The sequence below is a fragment of the mitochondrial genome of Salarias fasciatus (genome assembly GCF_902148845.1).
Source record: "Salarias fasciatus mitochondrion, complete genome".
NCBI lineage: Eukaryota > Metazoa > Chordata > Actinopteri > Blenniiformes > Blenniidae > Salarias > Salarias fasciatus.
Window position 1 is genome coordinate 1 of NC_004412.1, and position 16,496 is coordinate 16,496.

A 16,496-nucleotide genomic window follows, 5' to 3' on the forward strand; every position below is an offset into this window, starting at 1 on the left:
GCTATCGTAGCTTAACTAAAGCATAACACTGAAGATGTTAAGATAAACCCTAGAAAGGTTTCGGGAGCACAAAGGCTTGGTCCTGACTTTACTGTCAACTCTGGCTAGATTTACACATGCAAGTCTCCGCACCCCCGTGAGAATGCCCTACAGTTTCCCTTCCTGAAACAAGGAGCAGGTATCAGGCACACTACAGTAGCCCACTACACCTTGCTTAGCCACACCCCCAAGGGATCTCAGCAGTGATAAATATTAAGCAATAAGTGAAAACTTGACTTAGTTATAAGCCTACAGGGCCGGTTAAACTCGTGCCAGCCACCGCGGTTATACGAGAGGCCCAAGCTGACAGACCCTCGGCGTAAAGTGTGGTTAAATAGTGTACCTACTAAGGTCGAATGCAGTCAAAACTGTTATACGTAATCGAATGCTAGAAGCCCCGTCACGAAAGTAACCTTATAATATTGAACCCACGAAAGCTAGGACACAAACTGGGATTAGATACCCCACTATGCCTAGCACTAAACCTAGATGAACATATTACGTAATCATCCGCCTGGGAACTACGAGCACTAGCTCAAAACCCAAAGGACTTGGCGGTGCTTAACATCCCCCTAGAGGAGCCTGTTCTAGAACCGATAACCCTCGTTAAACCTCACTTTTTCTTGCCCGCCACCGCCTATATACCGCCGTCGTCAGCTTACCCTATGAAGGACAAACAGTAAGCAGAATCAGTAATACTCAAAACGTCAGGTCGAGGTGTAGCAAATGAAAGAGGAAGAAATGGGCTACATTTCCTACGCCGCAGGAAATACGAAAAGTTTACTGAAAGCTAAACTAGAAGGAGGATTTAGTAGTAAGGGAGAAATAGAGTGTCTCCCTGAAATTGGCCCTTAAGCGCGCACACACCGCCCGTCACTCTCCCCGAGCTAAAAAATATCAATTCATAATACCTATTAACAGCAAAGGGGAGGCAAGTCGTAACATGGTAAGTGTACCGGAAGGTGTACTTGGGTAAATCAGAGCGTAGCTAAGACAGAAAAGCATTTCCCTTACACTGAAAAGTCCTCCGTGCAATTCGGAGTGCCCTGAAGCCCAGCAGCTAGCCTAACCAACAAACCTAAAGCCCCGACATTAATAAACCCGAAGAATCGCACAACAATATATTAAAACATTTTATTGCTGAAGTATGGGCGACAGAAACAGAAAATAGAGCAACAGACAAAGTACCGCAAGGGAATGCTGAAATAGAAATGAAAAAAATCAGTTAAGCACAGAAAAGCAGAGACTTACTCTCGTACCTTTTGCATCATGATTTAGCGAGCCATCTTCAAGCAAAAAGCCCTGTAGTTTGAAAACCCGAAACCAAGTGAGCTACTCCAAGACAGTCTAATTAATAGGACTACTCCCGTCTCTGTGGCAAAAGATGTGGGAAGAGCTTTGAGTAGAGGTGAAAAGCCTACCGAACTTGGTGATAGCTGGTTGCCCGAGAAATGAATAGAAGTTCAGCCCTTAATGCTCTTCAATCACGCGCATCGTCGATAAAAGAGCCGTTAAGGAGTTAGTCATAGGGGGTCCAGCCCCTATGACGAAAGAAACAACTTTATAAGGACGGCTAAGGATTAACCTAATAAAGGCACCCGTACACTAGTGGGCTTAAAAGCAGCCATCTTAACAAAAAGCGTTAAAGCTTGAGTACCCCTAACGCCAATAATTTTATTACCCCCCTCCGAACCCTCCGAGAATATCGTGCTACTTTATGCCACCATAAAAATATTAATGCTAGAATGAGTAACAAGAGCCAACGAAGCTCTCCTAACACCTGTGTAAATCAGAACGGACCCCCCACTGAAAATTAACGGCCCCAAAAAGAGGGTAATGGCCTAGAAAAAGAGAACTAGAAAAACCCCCACAGTCCAACCGTTAACCTTACACCAGAGTGCCCCCAAGGAAAGACTAAAAAGAGAGGAAGGAACTCGGCAAGATAACAAGCCTCGCCTGTTTACCAAAAACATCGCCTCCTGGACTTACAAATATAGGAGGTCCCGCCTGCCCTGTGATCTAGAATTTAACGGCCGCGGTATTTTGACCGTGCAAAGGTAGCGCAATCACTTGTCTTTTAAATGAAGACCTGTATGAATGGCATAACGAGGGCTTGACTGTCTCCCCCTCCCAGTCAGTGAAATTGATCTTTCCGTGCAGAAGCGGGAATACACACATAAGACGAGAAGACCCTGTGGAGCTTTAGACAGCAGACTGCCCTTACACATAAACTCTTAATTAACAAGCTAAAGCCATAAGGACCCCGTTTCATGTCTTCGGTTGGGGCGACCGCGGGGAAATAAAAAACCCCCATGTGGAACATCATCACCTGTTTTTGAACGAAGAGCGACAACTCAAAGTACCAGAACATCTGACCTAATCTGATCCGGCTCACTGCCGATTAACGAAACCAGTTACCCCAGGGATAACAGCGCAATCCTCTCCCAGAGTCCATATCGACAAGAGGGTTTACGACCTCGATGTTGGATCAGGACATCCTAATGGTGCAGCCGCTATTAAGGGTTCGTTTGTTCAACGATTAAAGTCCTACGTGATCTGAGTTCAGACCGGAGTAATCCAGGTCAGTTTCTATCTATGCAATGTCCTTTTCCAGTACGAAAGGACCGAAAAGAAGAGGCCCCTGCCAAAGGCACGCCTCCCCACCCACCTAATGAAATCAACTAAAATAGGCAAGGGGACATCCTCCTAAGTTGAAGAAAATAACATGTTAAGGTGGCAGAGCCCGGCTAATGCAAAAGACCTAAGCCCTTTACACCAGAGGTTCAAATCCTCTCCTTAACTATGATAACTACCATCCTCTCATCTATTATTCACCCACTAATCCTGATTGTTTTTGTCCTATTAGCCGTGGCCCTCCTCACCCTGGTTGAACGAAAAGTGCTCGGCTACATACAATTGCGAAAAGGCCCGAACGTAGTAGGACCTTACGGCCTTCTCCAACCCATTGCTGACGGACTAAAGCTTTTCATAAAAGAGCCCGTTCGCCCTTCCACCTCCTCCCCCATCCTATTCCTGCTAGCCCCTATAATAGCACTGACCCTCGCCCTTACCCTTTGAACCCCCATCCCCCTCCCATTCCCGATAGCGGACCTCAACTTGGGCCTCCTATTCATCCTAGCTGTCTCAAGCCTCGCTGTCTACTCAATCCTGGGGTCCGGATGGGCCTCCAACTCTAAATATGCGCTCATTGGCGCTCTCCGAGCAGTTGCACAAACGATTTCCTATGAAGTGAGCTTAGGCTTAATCTTACTTAATGCAATTATTTTTACTGGGGGTTTTACGCTGCAGACATTCAACACCGCTCAAGAGGCCACCTGACTGATCCTCCCAGCCTGGCCTTTAGCAGCCATGTGATTTATTTCAACCTTGGCGGAAACCAACCGAGCCCCCTTCGATCTCACAGAAGGAGAATCAGAACTAGTCTCAGGTTTCAACGTCGAATATGCAGGAGGCCCCTTTGCGCTATTTTTCCTGGCAGAATACGCCAACATTCTCTTTATAAACACACTCTCAGCGACCCTCTTTTTGGGGACAACCCTATTAATTTCTATGCCCTACATTACTACAATTATCCTCATGATAAAAGCCACCTTTTTAGCCGTTCTTTTCTTGTGGGTCCGAGCGTCCTACCCCCGATTTCGATACGACCAGCTCATACACCTGATCTGGAAAAACTTCCTGCCTCTCACACTAGCCCTTGTTATTTGACACCTAGCCCTCCCCATTGCTACCGCAGGACTACCACCCCAGTACTAGGGAGCTGTGCCTGAACTAAAGGGCTACTTTGATAGAGTAGACTATGAGGGTTAAAGCCCCTCCAACTCCTTAGAAAGAAGGGGTTCGAACCCTACCTGAAGAGATCAAAACTCTTAGTGCTTCCACTACACCACTTCCTAGTAAAGTCAGCTAATAAAGCTTTTGGGCCCATACCCCAAACACGTTGGTTAAAATCCTTCCTTTGCTAATGAGCCCTTACATTTACCCAATCATACTTATAGGCATACTATTAGGCACAACTGCCACTATGATTAGCTCACACTGGCTACTTGCATGGATAGGCCTTGAATTAAGCACCATTGCAATCATCCCCATTATGGCACACCTTCACCACCCCCGAGCAGTCGAAGCCACTACCAAGTACTTTCTAGTCCAGGCGGCTGCAGCGGCCCTCCTACTATTCGCCTCCGTAACTAACGCCTGACTCTGCGGGGAATGGTTCATCCAACAAATAACTCACCCCCTCCCAACAACAATGATCATCCTAGCGCTAGCTATAAAACTGGGCCTAGCCCCCCTCCACGCCTGGCTTCCAGAGGTACTGCAAGGACTAGACCTTATAACCGGCATAATCCTATCAACTTGGCAAAAGCTCGCCCCCATGGCCCTCCTCATTCAAATTCAACCCCAAGACCCAACAATCTTTATCGTTTTAGGACTCGCCTCAACCCTTATTGGGGGCTGAGGGGGCCTAAACCAGACTCAGCTCCGAAAAATTTTAGCATATTCATCAATTGCTCACCTGGGATGAATAATTTTGATTATCCAATTTGCCCCCTCCCTCACACTCCTTAGTCTGCTAATATACTTCATCATAACCATTTCCTCCTTCACGATCTTTAAACACCTCTCTTCCACTAGTATCCCCTCCCTCGCAACTTCCTGGTCGAAAGCCCCTGCTCTAACAGCCCTAGCACCCTTTACACTACTCTCCCTAGGGGGCCTTCCTCCCCTCTCGGGCTTCGCCCCAAAATGGATAATCTTACAAGAACTAACGAAGCAACAACTTCCCCTAATCGCAACTGTGGCAGCACTGTCCGCACTCCTAAGCCTTTACTTTTACCTACGCCTGACATACTCAATGTCCTTGACAATTTCCCCAAATACCACCCTAAACTCTGCCCCCTGACGACTCCTCCGCCAGCATAACACTCTCCATATCGCCCTCCCCACCACAATGACAATTCTGCTCCTCCCCCTTACACCTGCCGCTCTTACCCTCCTCTCCTAAAGGGCTTAGGCTAACAATCGAGACCAAGGGCCTTCAAAGCCCTAAGTGAGGGTGAGAACCCCTCAGCCCTTATAAGACTTGCGGGCGTTTAACCCACATCTCCTGCATGCAAAACAGACACTTTAATTAAGCTAAAGCCTTTCTAGACAGGCAGGCCTCGATCCTGCAAACTCTTAGTTAACAGCTAAGCGCTCAAACCAGCGAGCATCCGCCTACCTTTCCCCCGCCCGGCCTAAAAGGCGGGGGAAAGCCCCGGCAGAGGTTAATCTGCTTCTTAAGATTTGCAATCTTATATGTTACACCCCAGGGCTGACAGGAGGGGGACTTAAACCCCCGTACATGGAGCTACAAACCACCGCTTAAAACTCAGCCATCCTACCTGTGGCAATCACACGCTGATTTTTCTCGACCAACCATAAAGATATTGGCACTCTTTACCTAGTCTTTGGTGCCTGAGCCGGAATAGTAGGAACTGCGCTAAGCCTCCTTATCCGGGCCGAGCTAAGCCAACCTGGCGCTCTCCTCGGGGACGACCAGATTTATAATGTAATCGTCACGGCTCATGCCTTTGTAATAATTTTCTTTATAGTAATACCAATTATGATTGGAGGCTTTGGAAACTGGCTTATCCCCCTAATAATTGGGGCCCCCGATATAGCCTTCCCCCGAATAAATAACATAAGCTTCTGACTTCTCCCCCCATCGTTCCTTCTTCTGCTTGCCTCCTCCGGCGTAGAAGCCGGGGCCGGAACAGGATGAACTGTCTATCCCCCCCTTTCCGGCAACCTAGCCCATGCGGGTGCCTCAGTGGACCTAACAATCTTTTCTCTACACTTGGCGGGAGTTTCTTCAATTCTTGGGGCAATCAACTTCATCACCACAATCATTAATATGAAACCCCCCGCCATCTCCCAATATCAAACGCCCCTATTTGTTTGAGCAGTTCTTATTACGGCCGTCCTACTACTCCTTTCCCTTCCCGTTCTTGCCGCAGGCATCACCATGCTCCTTACCGACCGGAACCTAAACACCACCTTCTTTGACCCAGCTGGGGGAGGGGACCCGATTCTTTACCAACACTTATTCTGATTCTTTGGGCACCCCGAAGTCTACATCCTTATCCTCCCAGGATTCGGCATAATCTCGCACATTGTTGCCTATTACTCTGGTAAAAAAGAACCCTTCGGCTACATGGGCATGGTGTGAGCCATGATAGCAATCGGACTACTTGGGTTTATTGTTTGAGCCCACCACATGTTCACTGTAGGGATGGATGTTGACACACGTGCCTACTTCACATCCGCTACAATGATTATTGCCATCCCCACAGGTGTAAAAGTGTTTAGCTGACTTGCTACTCTTCATGGGGGGTCAATTAAATGAGAAACCCCCCTCCTTTGGGCCCTGGGGTTTATTTTTCTATTTACAGTGGGGGGACTAACTGGGATCGTCTTAGCCAACTCGTCTCTTGATATTGTCTTGCACGATACATACTACGTAGTTGCCCACTTCCATTACGTCTTATCTATAGGAGCTGTATTTGCAATTGTCGCCGCCTTTGTACACTGATTCCCCCTCTTTTCGGGCTACACCCTCCACAGCACCTGAACTAAAATCCACTTTGGGGTAATGTTCGTGGGTGTAAACCTAACCTTCTTTCCTCAGCACTTCCTAGGCCTAGCCGGAATGCCTCGCCGTTACTCAGATTACCCGGACGCATATACCCTGTGAAATACAATTTCATCAATTGGCTCATTAGTGTCCCTAGTAGCTGTAATCATATTCTTATTCATTATCTGGGAAGCCTTTGCTGCAAAACGAGAAGTTTCAGCAGTAGAACTAACACTCACTAACGTGGAGTGACTCCACGGGTGCCCTCCCCCATACCACACCTTTGAAGAGCCTGCGTTCGTTCAAATTCAACAGACTTCCCCCATTTATACCTCCCCCTAGCTACTACCCGAGAAAGGAGGGAATTGAACCCCCGTTTGATGGTTTCAAGCCAGCCACATAGCCACTCTGTCACTTTCTTATATGAGACACTAGTTAAATTGATTATAACAATGCTTTGTCAAGGCATAATTGTAGGTTGAAGTCCTACGTATCTTATAAATGGCCCACCCCTCACAACTAGGTTTACAAGATGCAGCCTCACCTGTAATAGAAGAACTACTACACTTCCACGATCATGCTTTAATAATTGTCTTCCTGATTAGCACCCTAGTACTTTACATTATTGTTGCAATAGTATCTACTAAACTTACTAACAAATATATCCTTGACTCTCAGGAAATCGAAATTATTTGAACACTTCTCCCAGCACTAATTCTAATTTTGATCGCCCTCCCCTCTCTACGGATTCTATACTTAATAGACGAAATTAATGACCCCCACTTAACCATTAAAGCTGTCGGCCACCAATGATACTGAAGCTATGAGTATACAGATTACGAAGAGCTCGGCTTTGATTCATATATGATCCCGACCCAGGACCTCACCCCTGGACAGTTCCGGCTGCTGGAAACCGACCATCGAATAGTTATTCCGGTAGAGTCCCCCATTCGAATTCTAGTTACTGCCGAAGATGTCCTACATTCATGAGCCGTCCCATCCCTTGGCGTCAAAATGGACGCAGTGCCAGGGCGCCTGAACCAAGTAGCATTTATCGCCTCTCGACCCGGAGTTTACTACGGCCAATGCTCTGAGATCTGCGGGGCTAACCACAGTTTTATACCTATCGTTGTAGAAGCAGTTCCTCTAAAGCACTTTGAAAATTGATCCTCATTAATACTTCAAGACGCCTCACTAAGAAGCTAAACAGGGCCCAGCGTTAGCCTTTTAAGCTAAAAATTGGTGACTCCCGACCACCCTTAGTGAATATGCCACAACTAAACCCCGCCCCTTGATTTATAATCCTGTTTTTCTCATGACTTGTATTTCTAACTGTCATCCCTCCAAAAATTCTGGCCCACAAATTCCCTAATGAACCTTCCCTAACCACCGCCGAGAAAACAAAAACAAAATCTTGAACTTGACCATGATACTAAACTTTTTTGATCAATTCTTAAGCCCCACATTAATAGGAATCCCCTTAATCCTTGTCTCCTTAACAATTCCATGAGCACTGTACCCTCAGCCTACCGCCCGATGGCTTAACAACCGCCTTCTGACCCTTCAGGGATGATTCATTAATCGATTCACCCAGCAAATCTTCCTTCCATTAAGCCCCTCAGGACATAAATGAGCACTAATGCTGGCCTCCCTAATGCTTTTTCTCATCACTCTAAACATGCTAGGCCTGCTCCCATACACTTTTACACCAACAACACAATTATCCCTCAACATGGCACTCGCCGTCCCCTTATGACTTGCAACTGTTATTATCGGGATACGAAATCAGCCCACCCACGCCCTTGGCCACCTTCTTCCAGAAGGCACCCCCACCCCACTTATTCCCATTCTTATTATCATCGAGACAATTAGCCTGTTCATTCGACCCCTGGCCCTAGGAGTCCGACTTACCGCCAACCTGACAGCCGGTCATCTACTAATTCAACTTATTGCCACAGCAGCATTTGTTTTACTCCCCCTTATGCCCACCGTAGCCCTACTCACAACAGCCCTTCTGTTCCTACTGACCCTCTTAGAAGTCGCCGTTGCTATAATCCAGGCCTATGTTTTCGTCCTTCTCCTAAGCCTCTATCTACAAGAAAACGTTTAATGGCCCATCAAGCACACGCATACCACATAGTTGACCCAAGCCCATGACCCCTTACAGGTGCTGTTGCAGCTCTGCTACTAACTTCAGGGACAGCCATTTGAATACATTTCCATTCAACAACCTTAATAACACTAGGACTGGCCCTTCTCCTCCTGACAATGTACCAATGATGACGAGATATCGTCCGTGAAGGAACTTTCCAAGGCCACCACACCCCCCCAGTACAAAAAGGCCTCCGATACGGTATGATCCTGTTTATTACCTCAGAAGTCTTCTTCTTTATTGGATTTTTCTGAGCCTTCTATCACTCAAGCCTCGCTCCCACCCCTGAGTTAGGAGGCTGCTGACCCCCCACAGGTATTACAGCTTTAGACCCTTTTGAGGTACCCCTACTAAACACAGCAGTTCTTCTTGCATCCGGCGTAACAGTAACATGAGCACATCACAGCATCATAGAGGGCAATCGGAAGCAAGCCATCCAGTCCCTACTTCTAACTATCCTCCTCGGATTCTACTTCACAGCCCTCCAAGGACTAGAATACTACGAAGCCCCATTTACTATTGCAGATGGGGTCTACGGATCGACCTTCTTTGTTGCCACAGGATTTCACGGCCTCCATGTAATTATCGGATCCACCTTCTTGGCCGTTTGCCTTCTGCGCCAAATTCAATACCACTTCACATCCGAACACCATTTCGGATTTGAGGCTGCTGCCTGATACTGACATTTTGTTGACGTAGTATGGCTCTTCCTCTATATCTCCATCTACTGATGAGGCTCATAATCTTCCTAGTATAATCGCGAGTATAAGTGACTTCCAATCACCCGGCCTTGGTTCAAACCCAAGGGAAGATAATGAACTTAATTATGATTATAATTACCATCTCCGCTGTCCTATCTACTATCCTAGCACTCGTGTCATTCTGACTCCCCCAAATAAGCCCCGACCACGAAAAACTCTCCCCATACGAATGCGGCTTTGACCCTCTCGGCTCAGCACGACTGCCTTTTTCAATACGATTTTTCCTCGTCGCCATCCTCTTTCTTCTATTTGACCTGGAAATCGCCCTTCTCCTCCCCCTTCCCTGAGGAGACCAGCTATCGTCCCCACTAACCACCTTTTTATGGGCCGCCTTGGTCTTAGCGCTTCTCACACTAGGACTAATTTATGAATGAATTCAAGGAGGCTTAGAATGAGCTGAATAGGTTGTTAGTTTAAAAAAACACTTGATTTCGGCTCAAGAATTTGCAGTTAAAATCTGTGACAGCCTAATGATACCCGCCCAATTCGCCTTCTCGTCAGCTTTCATCGTAGGTCTAGCAGGACTAGCTTTTCACCGCACCCACCTCTTATCAGCTCTTCTATGCCTGGAAGGAATAATACTATCCCTATTTATTGCCCTCTCCTTATGAATATTATCAACAGATTCTACCACCTTCTCCGCCTCCCCCATTCTCCTCCTGGCTTTCTCGGCTTGTGAAGCAAGTACAGGACTTGCCCTTCTTGTTGCGACATCCCGAACCCACGGATCCGATCGACTTCACGCCCTCAACTTACTACAATGCTAAAAATCCTCGCACCAACAATTATGCTCATCCCGACAATCTGGTTGCTCCCTTCAAAAAAACTATGATCAATCTCACTTTCCTATAGCCTCATTATCGCCATTTATAGCCTCACCCTACTTAATAACCCAGCAGAAGTCGGCTGAACTATGCTTGGCCAATACTTAGCGACAGACCCCCTATCTTCCCCCCTCACTGTCCTAACATGCTGACTACTCCCCCTAATAATTCTTGCCAGCCAAAACCACACAGCTCATGACCCATTAAACCGCCAACGAACTTATATTACTCTGCTGACCTCCCTACAAATGTTTTTAATTCTCGCCTTCAACGCCACCGAACTAATTATGTTTTACATCATATTCGAAGCCACACTAATCCCTACCCTGATAATTATTACCCGGTGAGGCAACCAGACCGAGCGTCTGAACGCAGGCACATATTTTCTATTCTACACCCTTGCAGGATCCCTTCCTCTATTGGTAGCACTTCTTCACCTCCATAATGTTACCGGCACTCTCTCAACACTTACCCTTCCTTTAATCCAACCCCTCCACTTAACCTCGTACGCAGATAAGTTCCTCTGAGCCGGGTGCCTTCTTGCCTTCCTAGTGAAAATACCTCTTTATGGAGTACACCTCTGGCTTCCAAAAGCCCACGTAGAAGCCCCCGTAGCCGGCTCAATAGTGCTAGCCGCAGTTCTTCTAAAACTTGGAGGCTACGGCATACTTCGAATCATTTTACTGCTCGACCCCTTAACAAAGGAAATAAGCTACCCTTTCATAGTCCTCGCGATATGAGGTCTAGTTATGGCTGGGTCCGTCTGTATACGTCAAACAGATCTAAAATCTCTCATTGCATACTCCTCTGTCAGCCACATGGGCCTTGTTGCTGCTGGAATCCTAATCCAAACACCCTGAGGCCTAGCGGGGGCTATCGCCCTTATAATCGCCCATGGCCTCACATCTTCAGCCCTCTTCTGTCTCGCAAATACTAACTACGAGCGTACTCATAGCCGAACGATACTTCTCGCCCGGGGGCTACAAATGACCCTCCCATTAATGACCTCTTGATGGCTCCTAATAACCCTTGCCAACCTAGCACTCCCCCCATCCCCCAATCTCATAGGCGAGTTAATAATCATCGTTTCTGCCTTCAACTGGTCTTATTGGACTCTTATCTTAACTGGCACTGCCACACTAATCACAGCCGCCTATTCTCTATACATATTCCTCATAACACAACGAGGCCCTCTTCCCCCCCACATTATTGCCCTCCAACCCACATACTCCCGAGAACACTTACTTATCACCCTCCATCTCTTACCTTTGCTACTAATTATCTTAAAGCCAGAAACAATTTTAGGATGAGCTGCCTGTAAATATAGATTAACTAAATCACTGGTCTGTGATCCCAGAGACAGGGGTTAAACTCCCCTTATTCACCGAGAGAGGCTCGCCAGCAACGAAGACTGCTAATCTCCGCCACCCTAGTTGAACCCTGGGGCTCACTCAAGCTTCTGAAGGATAATAGCTCATCCGCTGGTCTTAGGAACCAGAAACTCTTGGTGCAACTCCAAGCAGAAACTATGCATCTAACCCCCTTAATTATATCCTCAAGCATGATTCTTATTTTTGTTATCCTCGTGTATCCGACTCTCACAACACTAAGCCCCAAGCCAACCAGCCCTAGCTGGCCCCTCTCAATAGCCAAAAACTCCGTCATGATCTCTTTTTTTGTTAGCCTTGTCCCCCTGGTATTATTCATAAACGAAGGGGCTGAGGCCATCATTACAAACTTCTCATGAATCAATATCCACTCATTTAATATCAGCCTAAGTTTCAACTTTGACCTCTATTCTACCGTATTTGTCCCCATCGCACTCTACGTAACATGGTCAATCCTAGAGTTTGCATCATGATACATGCACTCAGATCCTAATATCTCACGCTTTTTTAAGTATCTCCTGATCTTTCTCACCGCAATACTGGTCCTCGTTACTGCAAATAACATATTTCAACTGTTCATTGGATGAGAAGGTGTCGGTATCATATCCTTCCTTCTCATCGGGTGATGATACGGCCGGGCAGATGCAAACACCGCAGCCCTCCAAGCCGTCCTGTATAACCGTGTAGGTGATATCGGACTGATCCTTGCAATGGCTTGACTAGCCACTACTCTGAACTCCTGGGAACTTCAGCAAGTCTTTATAGCCTCAAAAGACATAGACCTTACCCTTCCCCTCATTGGATTAATTTTAGCTGCCACTGGGAAGTCTGCCCAATTTGGCCTCCACCCTTGACTTCCCTCGGCCATAGAAGGCCCCACCCCTGTATCAGCCCTACTGCACTCTAGTACAATAGTTGTTGCTGGAATCTTTCTACTAATCCGCCTGAGCCCCCTAATAGATAATAATTACACCGCCCAAACCACCTGCCTATGCCTGGGTGCCCTAACCACTCTTTTTACAGCAACCTGCGCACTTACTCAGAATGACATCAAGAAAATCGTTGCCTTTTCCACTTCAAGCCAACTCGGCCTAATAATAGTCACTATCGGCCTAAACCAACCTCAGTTGGCCTTCTTGCATATTTGCACCCACGCCTTCTTTAAAGCTATGCTTTTCCTCTGCTCAGGCTCTATTATCCATTGTCTTAATGATGAACAGGACATCCGAAAAATAGGCGGAATAAATAACCTTGCCCCAACAACAGCCTCAGCCTTAACAATCGGTAGTCTAGCCTTAACAGGAACCCCCTTTTTGGCCGGATTTTTTTCCAAAGACGCAATCATCGAAGCCCTGAACACATCCCACTTAAACGCCTGAGCCCTCATTCTCACCCTCTTGGCTACCTCTTTCACGGCGGTCTATAGTCTCCGAGTCGTCTTTTTCGTATGCATAGGCAACCCCCGGTTTAACGCCTACACCCCCATTAATGAAAATGACCCCCACACTGTTAATCCCATCAAACGACTTGCGTGAGGCAGTATCCTTGCAGGACTAATTATTACGTCTAACATTCTTCCAATAAAAACGCCCGTCATGACCATGCCCCCTCTACTTAAGCTAGCAGCCCTGGCAGTGTCCATCCTCGGTCTCTTAACTGCCCTAGAACTCGCCTCCTTAACTAACAAACAATTTAAACCAACCCCCTTTATTACTACCCATCACTTCTCAAACATACTAGGATACTTCCCGACTCTTGTCCACCGCCTAAACCCTAAAATCTCTCTCTCTCTTGGCCAGTTCGTAGCCACACAGATAGTGGACCAAACTTGAATGGAGAAGACTGGCCCCAAAGCAATCTCAGAAATCAACAACCCTATTATCTCAACAGTAAGTAACATTCAACAGGGAATGATTAAAACCTACCTGTCCCTCTTCTTCTTCACACTAGCAATCTCCACAGTTGCATTTGCCCTCTAGACATAACGCAACGCCCCTCGACTGGCCCCCCGAGTTAGCTCTAACACTACAAACAATGTCAGCAGGAGCACTCACGCCCCGCCCACTAACATACCACCACCCATAGAATATATAAGTGCCACCCCACTAATGTCCCCCCGCAGCACCCCTAACTCCAACCCTCCAACCACAGGTTCAACGCTCGCCCCGCCCCCTCAATCCACTACCAACACTCCCACCACCCCCACCCCCACCAGGTAACAAACCATTGTCGCGAGCACCGGCCAGCTTATTCAAGACTCCGGATACGGCTCGGCCGCCAAAGCAGCCGAATAAGCAAATACAACCAACATTCCTCCTAGATAAATAAGGAAAAGAATTAAAGACAAAAAGCTCCCACCCCATCCTACCAAAATACCACACCCAATCCCCGCCACCATAACCAGCCCTAGGGCTGCAAAAAACGGCGATGGGTTGGAACCAACTGCTGCCAGGCCCACAATTAACCCAAATAAAAACAAAATAATTAAATAAGACATAATTCCTGCTCGGATTTTAACCGAGACCAATGACTTGAAAAACCACCGTTGTTTTCAACTACAAGAACACTAATGGCTAACCTCCGAAAATCCCACCCCCTACTTAAAATTGCCAACGACGCGGTCGTAGACCTGCCAGCCCCCGCTAACATCTCAATTTGATGAAACTTCGGCTCGCTTCTAGGACTATGCTTAATTGCCCAACTACTTACGGGCCTATTTCTTGCAATACACTACACTTCCGACATTACAACAGCGTTCTCATCAGTCGCCCACATCTGCCGAGATGTAAATTACGGCTGACTAATTCGAAATATGCACGCCAACGGCGCATCATTTTTCTTCATCTGCATCTACCTCCATATCGGCCGCGGGCTGTACTACGGCTCGTACCTTTACAAAGAGACCTGAAATATCGGTGTGATCCTTCTCTTGCTTGTAATGATAACAGCCTTCGTCGGCTACGTCTTACCCTGAGGACAAATGTCCTTCTGGGGCGCCACCGTTATTACCAATCTACTCTCAGCATTTCCTTACATTGGTGACACCCTAGTCCAATGAATCTGAGGCGGCTTCTCAATCGACAACGCTACCCTAACCCGATTCTTTGCCTTCCACTTTCTATTTCCATTCGTTATTGCAGCCGTCACAATAGTTCATCTTATTTTCCTTCACGAGACCGGCTCTAACAACCCCACAGGCCTAAACTCGGACGCAGACAAAATCTCCTTCCACCCTTACTTCTCGTACAAAGACCTCTTAGGTTTTGCAGCCCTGCTGATCGCGCTAGTCTCTCTTGCTCTATTTTCACCCAATTTGCTAGGCGACCCTGACAACTTTACCCCGGCTAACCCCTTAGTGACCCCTGCACATATTAAACCAGAGTGATATTTCCTGTTTGCTTACGCTATCCTTCGTTCAATTCCAAATAAACTAGGAGGGGTACTGGCCTTGCTTTTCTCTATTCTAGTATTAATGCTTGTTCCCATCCTTCATACGTCCAAACAACGAAGTCTAACATTTCGTCCACTAACCCAGTTCCTATTTTGAGTCCTTATCGCGGACGTCCTTATTTTGACCTGAATCGGCGGAATACCAGTAGAACACCCCTTTATTATTATCGGCCAAGTCGCCTCTTTCCTCTACTTTTTTATCTTCTTAATCCTCAGCCCAGTTGCCGCACTTGTAGAAAATAAAATGCTCGAATGACAATGCACTAGTAGCTCAGCGCCAGAGCGCCGGCCTTGTAAGTCGGACGTCGAAGGTTAAAATCCTTCCTTCTGCTCAAAGAAGAGGGATTTGAACCCTCGCCCCTAACTCCCAAAGCTAGGATTCTAAACTAAACTATTCCTTGCCGAGCTCTGCCACATTGGGGTTTCAAGTACATATATGTATTTACACCATTAAATATATTAACCATAAGTGAAGGATATGCAAGGACATCACTGATATATAACATGTCTAATATCTACAACTAATAAAGATTACATATAACTAAGGGGTACATAACCCATCAATTGTAATATAACCTTAATATGGAATAAAGGACGAGTAATTTATTTATCAAATAATAAAGAAATAAATAATATTATACCAGGACTCAACAACATAACAAACTCAAATAGAATGAACAGTAAGAACCGACCATCAGTTGATCTCTTAATGCCAACGGTTATTGATGGTCAGGGACAATAATCGTGGGGGTTTCACTTAGTGAACTATTCCTGGCATTTGGTTCCTACTTCAGGAACATACGTTCATATATTCCCCTAATAAGTCCTCGACGCTTGCATAAGTTAATGGTGGTAATACATACTCCTCGTTACCCACCATGCCGGGCGTTCTCTCCACAGGGGCAGTTGGTTCTCTTTTTTGGCTTCCTTTCAATTGGCATTTCAGAGTGCACACGGTATTACTCGACAAGGTTGAACATTTTCCTTGCAAACGTAAATGTGATGAATGGTTTGAGATATAAACAGAAGAATTGCATAAGTGATTTCAAGAGCATAAAGTAGGTAATACTTTTACAAATTAATCGTAATTACCCCCTTTTTTGCGCGTAAAATCCCCCCTACCCCCCTTTACTCCTGAGATCGTATTGAACCTGAAAACCCCCCCGGAAACAGGTAAACCTCTAGTAGTAATTTCTGTTTTTCCCAAAAAGTGTGATATTATATTATTACAATATTGCACAT

General features: G+C 46.4%; 13 protein-coding genes across 13 annotated transcripts, besides 25 other annotated features; 12 read left to right on the plus strand and 1 right to left on the minus strand. All coding sequences in view use genetic code 2, as the record gives it.

Moving 5' to 3' along the window:
* Positions 1-69, plus strand: a tRNA (tRNA-Phe).
* Positions 70-1,017, plus strand: an rRNA (12S ribosomal RNA).
* Positions 1,018-1,089, plus strand: a tRNA (tRNA-Val).
* Positions 1,090-2,766, plus strand: an rRNA (16S ribosomal RNA).
* Positions 2,767-2,841, plus strand: a tRNA (tRNA-Leu).
* On the plus strand, positions 2,842-3,816 carry ND1 (NADH dehydrogenase subunit 1). The gene has a single exon. It carries the CDS (start codon positions 2,842-2,844, stop codon positions 3,814-3,816), a length of 975 nt encoding a protein of 324 aa, NP_740140.1.
* Positions 3,817-3,886, plus strand: a tRNA (tRNA-Ile).
* Positions 3,886-3,956, minus strand: a tRNA (tRNA-Gln).
* Positions 3,956-4,024, plus strand: a tRNA (tRNA-Met).
* On the plus strand, positions 4,025-5,067 carry ND2 (NADH dehydrogenase subunit 2). The gene has a single exon. A coding segment is annotated over exon 1 (1,043 nt).
* Positions 5,068-5,140, plus strand: a tRNA (tRNA-Trp).
* Positions 5,141-5,209, minus strand: a tRNA (tRNA-Ala).
* A 1-nt stretch (position 5,210) lies between these two features.
* Positions 5,211-5,283, minus strand: a tRNA (tRNA-Asn).
* A 32-nt stretch (positions 5,284-5,315) lies between these two features.
* Positions 5,316-5,379, minus strand: a tRNA (tRNA-Cys).
* Positions 5,379-5,448, minus strand: a tRNA (tRNA-Tyr).
* Position 5,449: 1 nt separating this feature from the next.
* COX1 (cytochrome c oxidase subunit I) lies at positions 5,450-7,021 on the plus strand. Its single transcript has one exon. It carries the CDS (start codon positions 5,450-5,452, stop codon positions 7,019-7,021), a length of 1,572 nt encoding a protein of 523 aa, NP_740142.1.
* An 8-nt stretch (positions 7,022-7,029) lies between these two features.
* Positions 7,030-7,100, minus strand: a tRNA (tRNA-Ser).
* A 4-nt stretch (positions 7,101-7,104) lies between these two features.
* Positions 7,105-7,177, plus strand: a tRNA (tRNA-Asp).
* A 3-nt stretch (positions 7,178-7,180) lies between these two features.
* Positions 7,181-7,871, plus strand: COX2 (cytochrome c oxidase subunit II). The gene has a single exon. A coding segment is annotated over exon 1 (691 nt).
* Positions 7,872-7,945, plus strand: a tRNA (tRNA-Lys).
* Positions 7,946-7,947: 2 nt separating this feature from the next.
* Positions 7,948-8,115, plus strand: ATP8 (ATP synthase F0 subunit 8). Its single transcript has one exon. It carries the CDS (start codon positions 7,948-7,950, stop codon positions 8,113-8,115), a length of 168 nt encoding a protein of 55 aa, NP_740144.1.
* Positions 8,106-8,788, plus strand: ATP6 (ATP synthase F0 subunit 6). The gene has a single exon. A coding segment is annotated over exon 1 (683 nt).
* Positions 8,789-9,573, plus strand: COX3 (cytochrome c oxidase subunit III). The gene has a single exon. A coding segment is annotated over exon 1 (785 nt).
* Positions 9,574-9,645, plus strand: a tRNA (tRNA-Gly).
* Positions 9,646-9,994, plus strand: ND3 (NADH dehydrogenase subunit 3). Its single transcript has one exon. A coding segment is annotated over exon 1 (349 nt).
* Positions 9,995-10,062, plus strand: a tRNA (tRNA-Arg).
* On the plus strand, positions 10,063-10,359 carry ND4L (NADH dehydrogenase subunit 4L). The gene has a single exon. It carries the CDS (start codon positions 10,063-10,065, stop codon positions 10,357-10,359), a length of 297 nt encoding a protein of 98 aa, NP_740148.1.
* Positions 10,353-11,733, plus strand: ND4 (NADH dehydrogenase subunit 4). The gene has a single exon. A coding segment is annotated over exon 1 (1,381 nt).
* Positions 11,734-11,802, plus strand: a tRNA (tRNA-His).
* Positions 11,803-11,870, plus strand: a tRNA (tRNA-Ser).
* Position 11,871: 1 nt separating this feature from the next.
* Positions 11,872-11,944, plus strand: a tRNA (tRNA-Leu).
* Positions 11,945-13,783, plus strand: ND5 (NADH dehydrogenase subunit 5). The gene has a single exon. It carries the CDS (start codon positions 11,945-11,947, stop codon positions 13,781-13,783), a length of 1,839 nt encoding a protein of 612 aa, NP_740150.1.
* Positions 13,780-14,301, minus strand: ND6 (NADH dehydrogenase subunit 6). Its single transcript has one exon. The coding sequence runs from the start codon at positions 14,299-14,301 to the stop codon at positions 13,780-13,782; it is 522 nt and encodes a 173-aa protein (NP_740151.1).
* Positions 14,302-14,369, minus strand: a tRNA (tRNA-Glu).
* Positions 14,370-14,373: 4 nt separating this feature from the next.
* Positions 14,374-15,514, plus strand: CYTB (cytochrome b). Its single transcript has one exon. A coding segment is annotated over exon 1 (1,141 nt).
* Positions 15,515-15,586, plus strand: a tRNA (tRNA-Thr).
* Positions 15,586-15,655, minus strand: a tRNA (tRNA-Pro).
* Positions 15,656-16,496: a D loop (control region).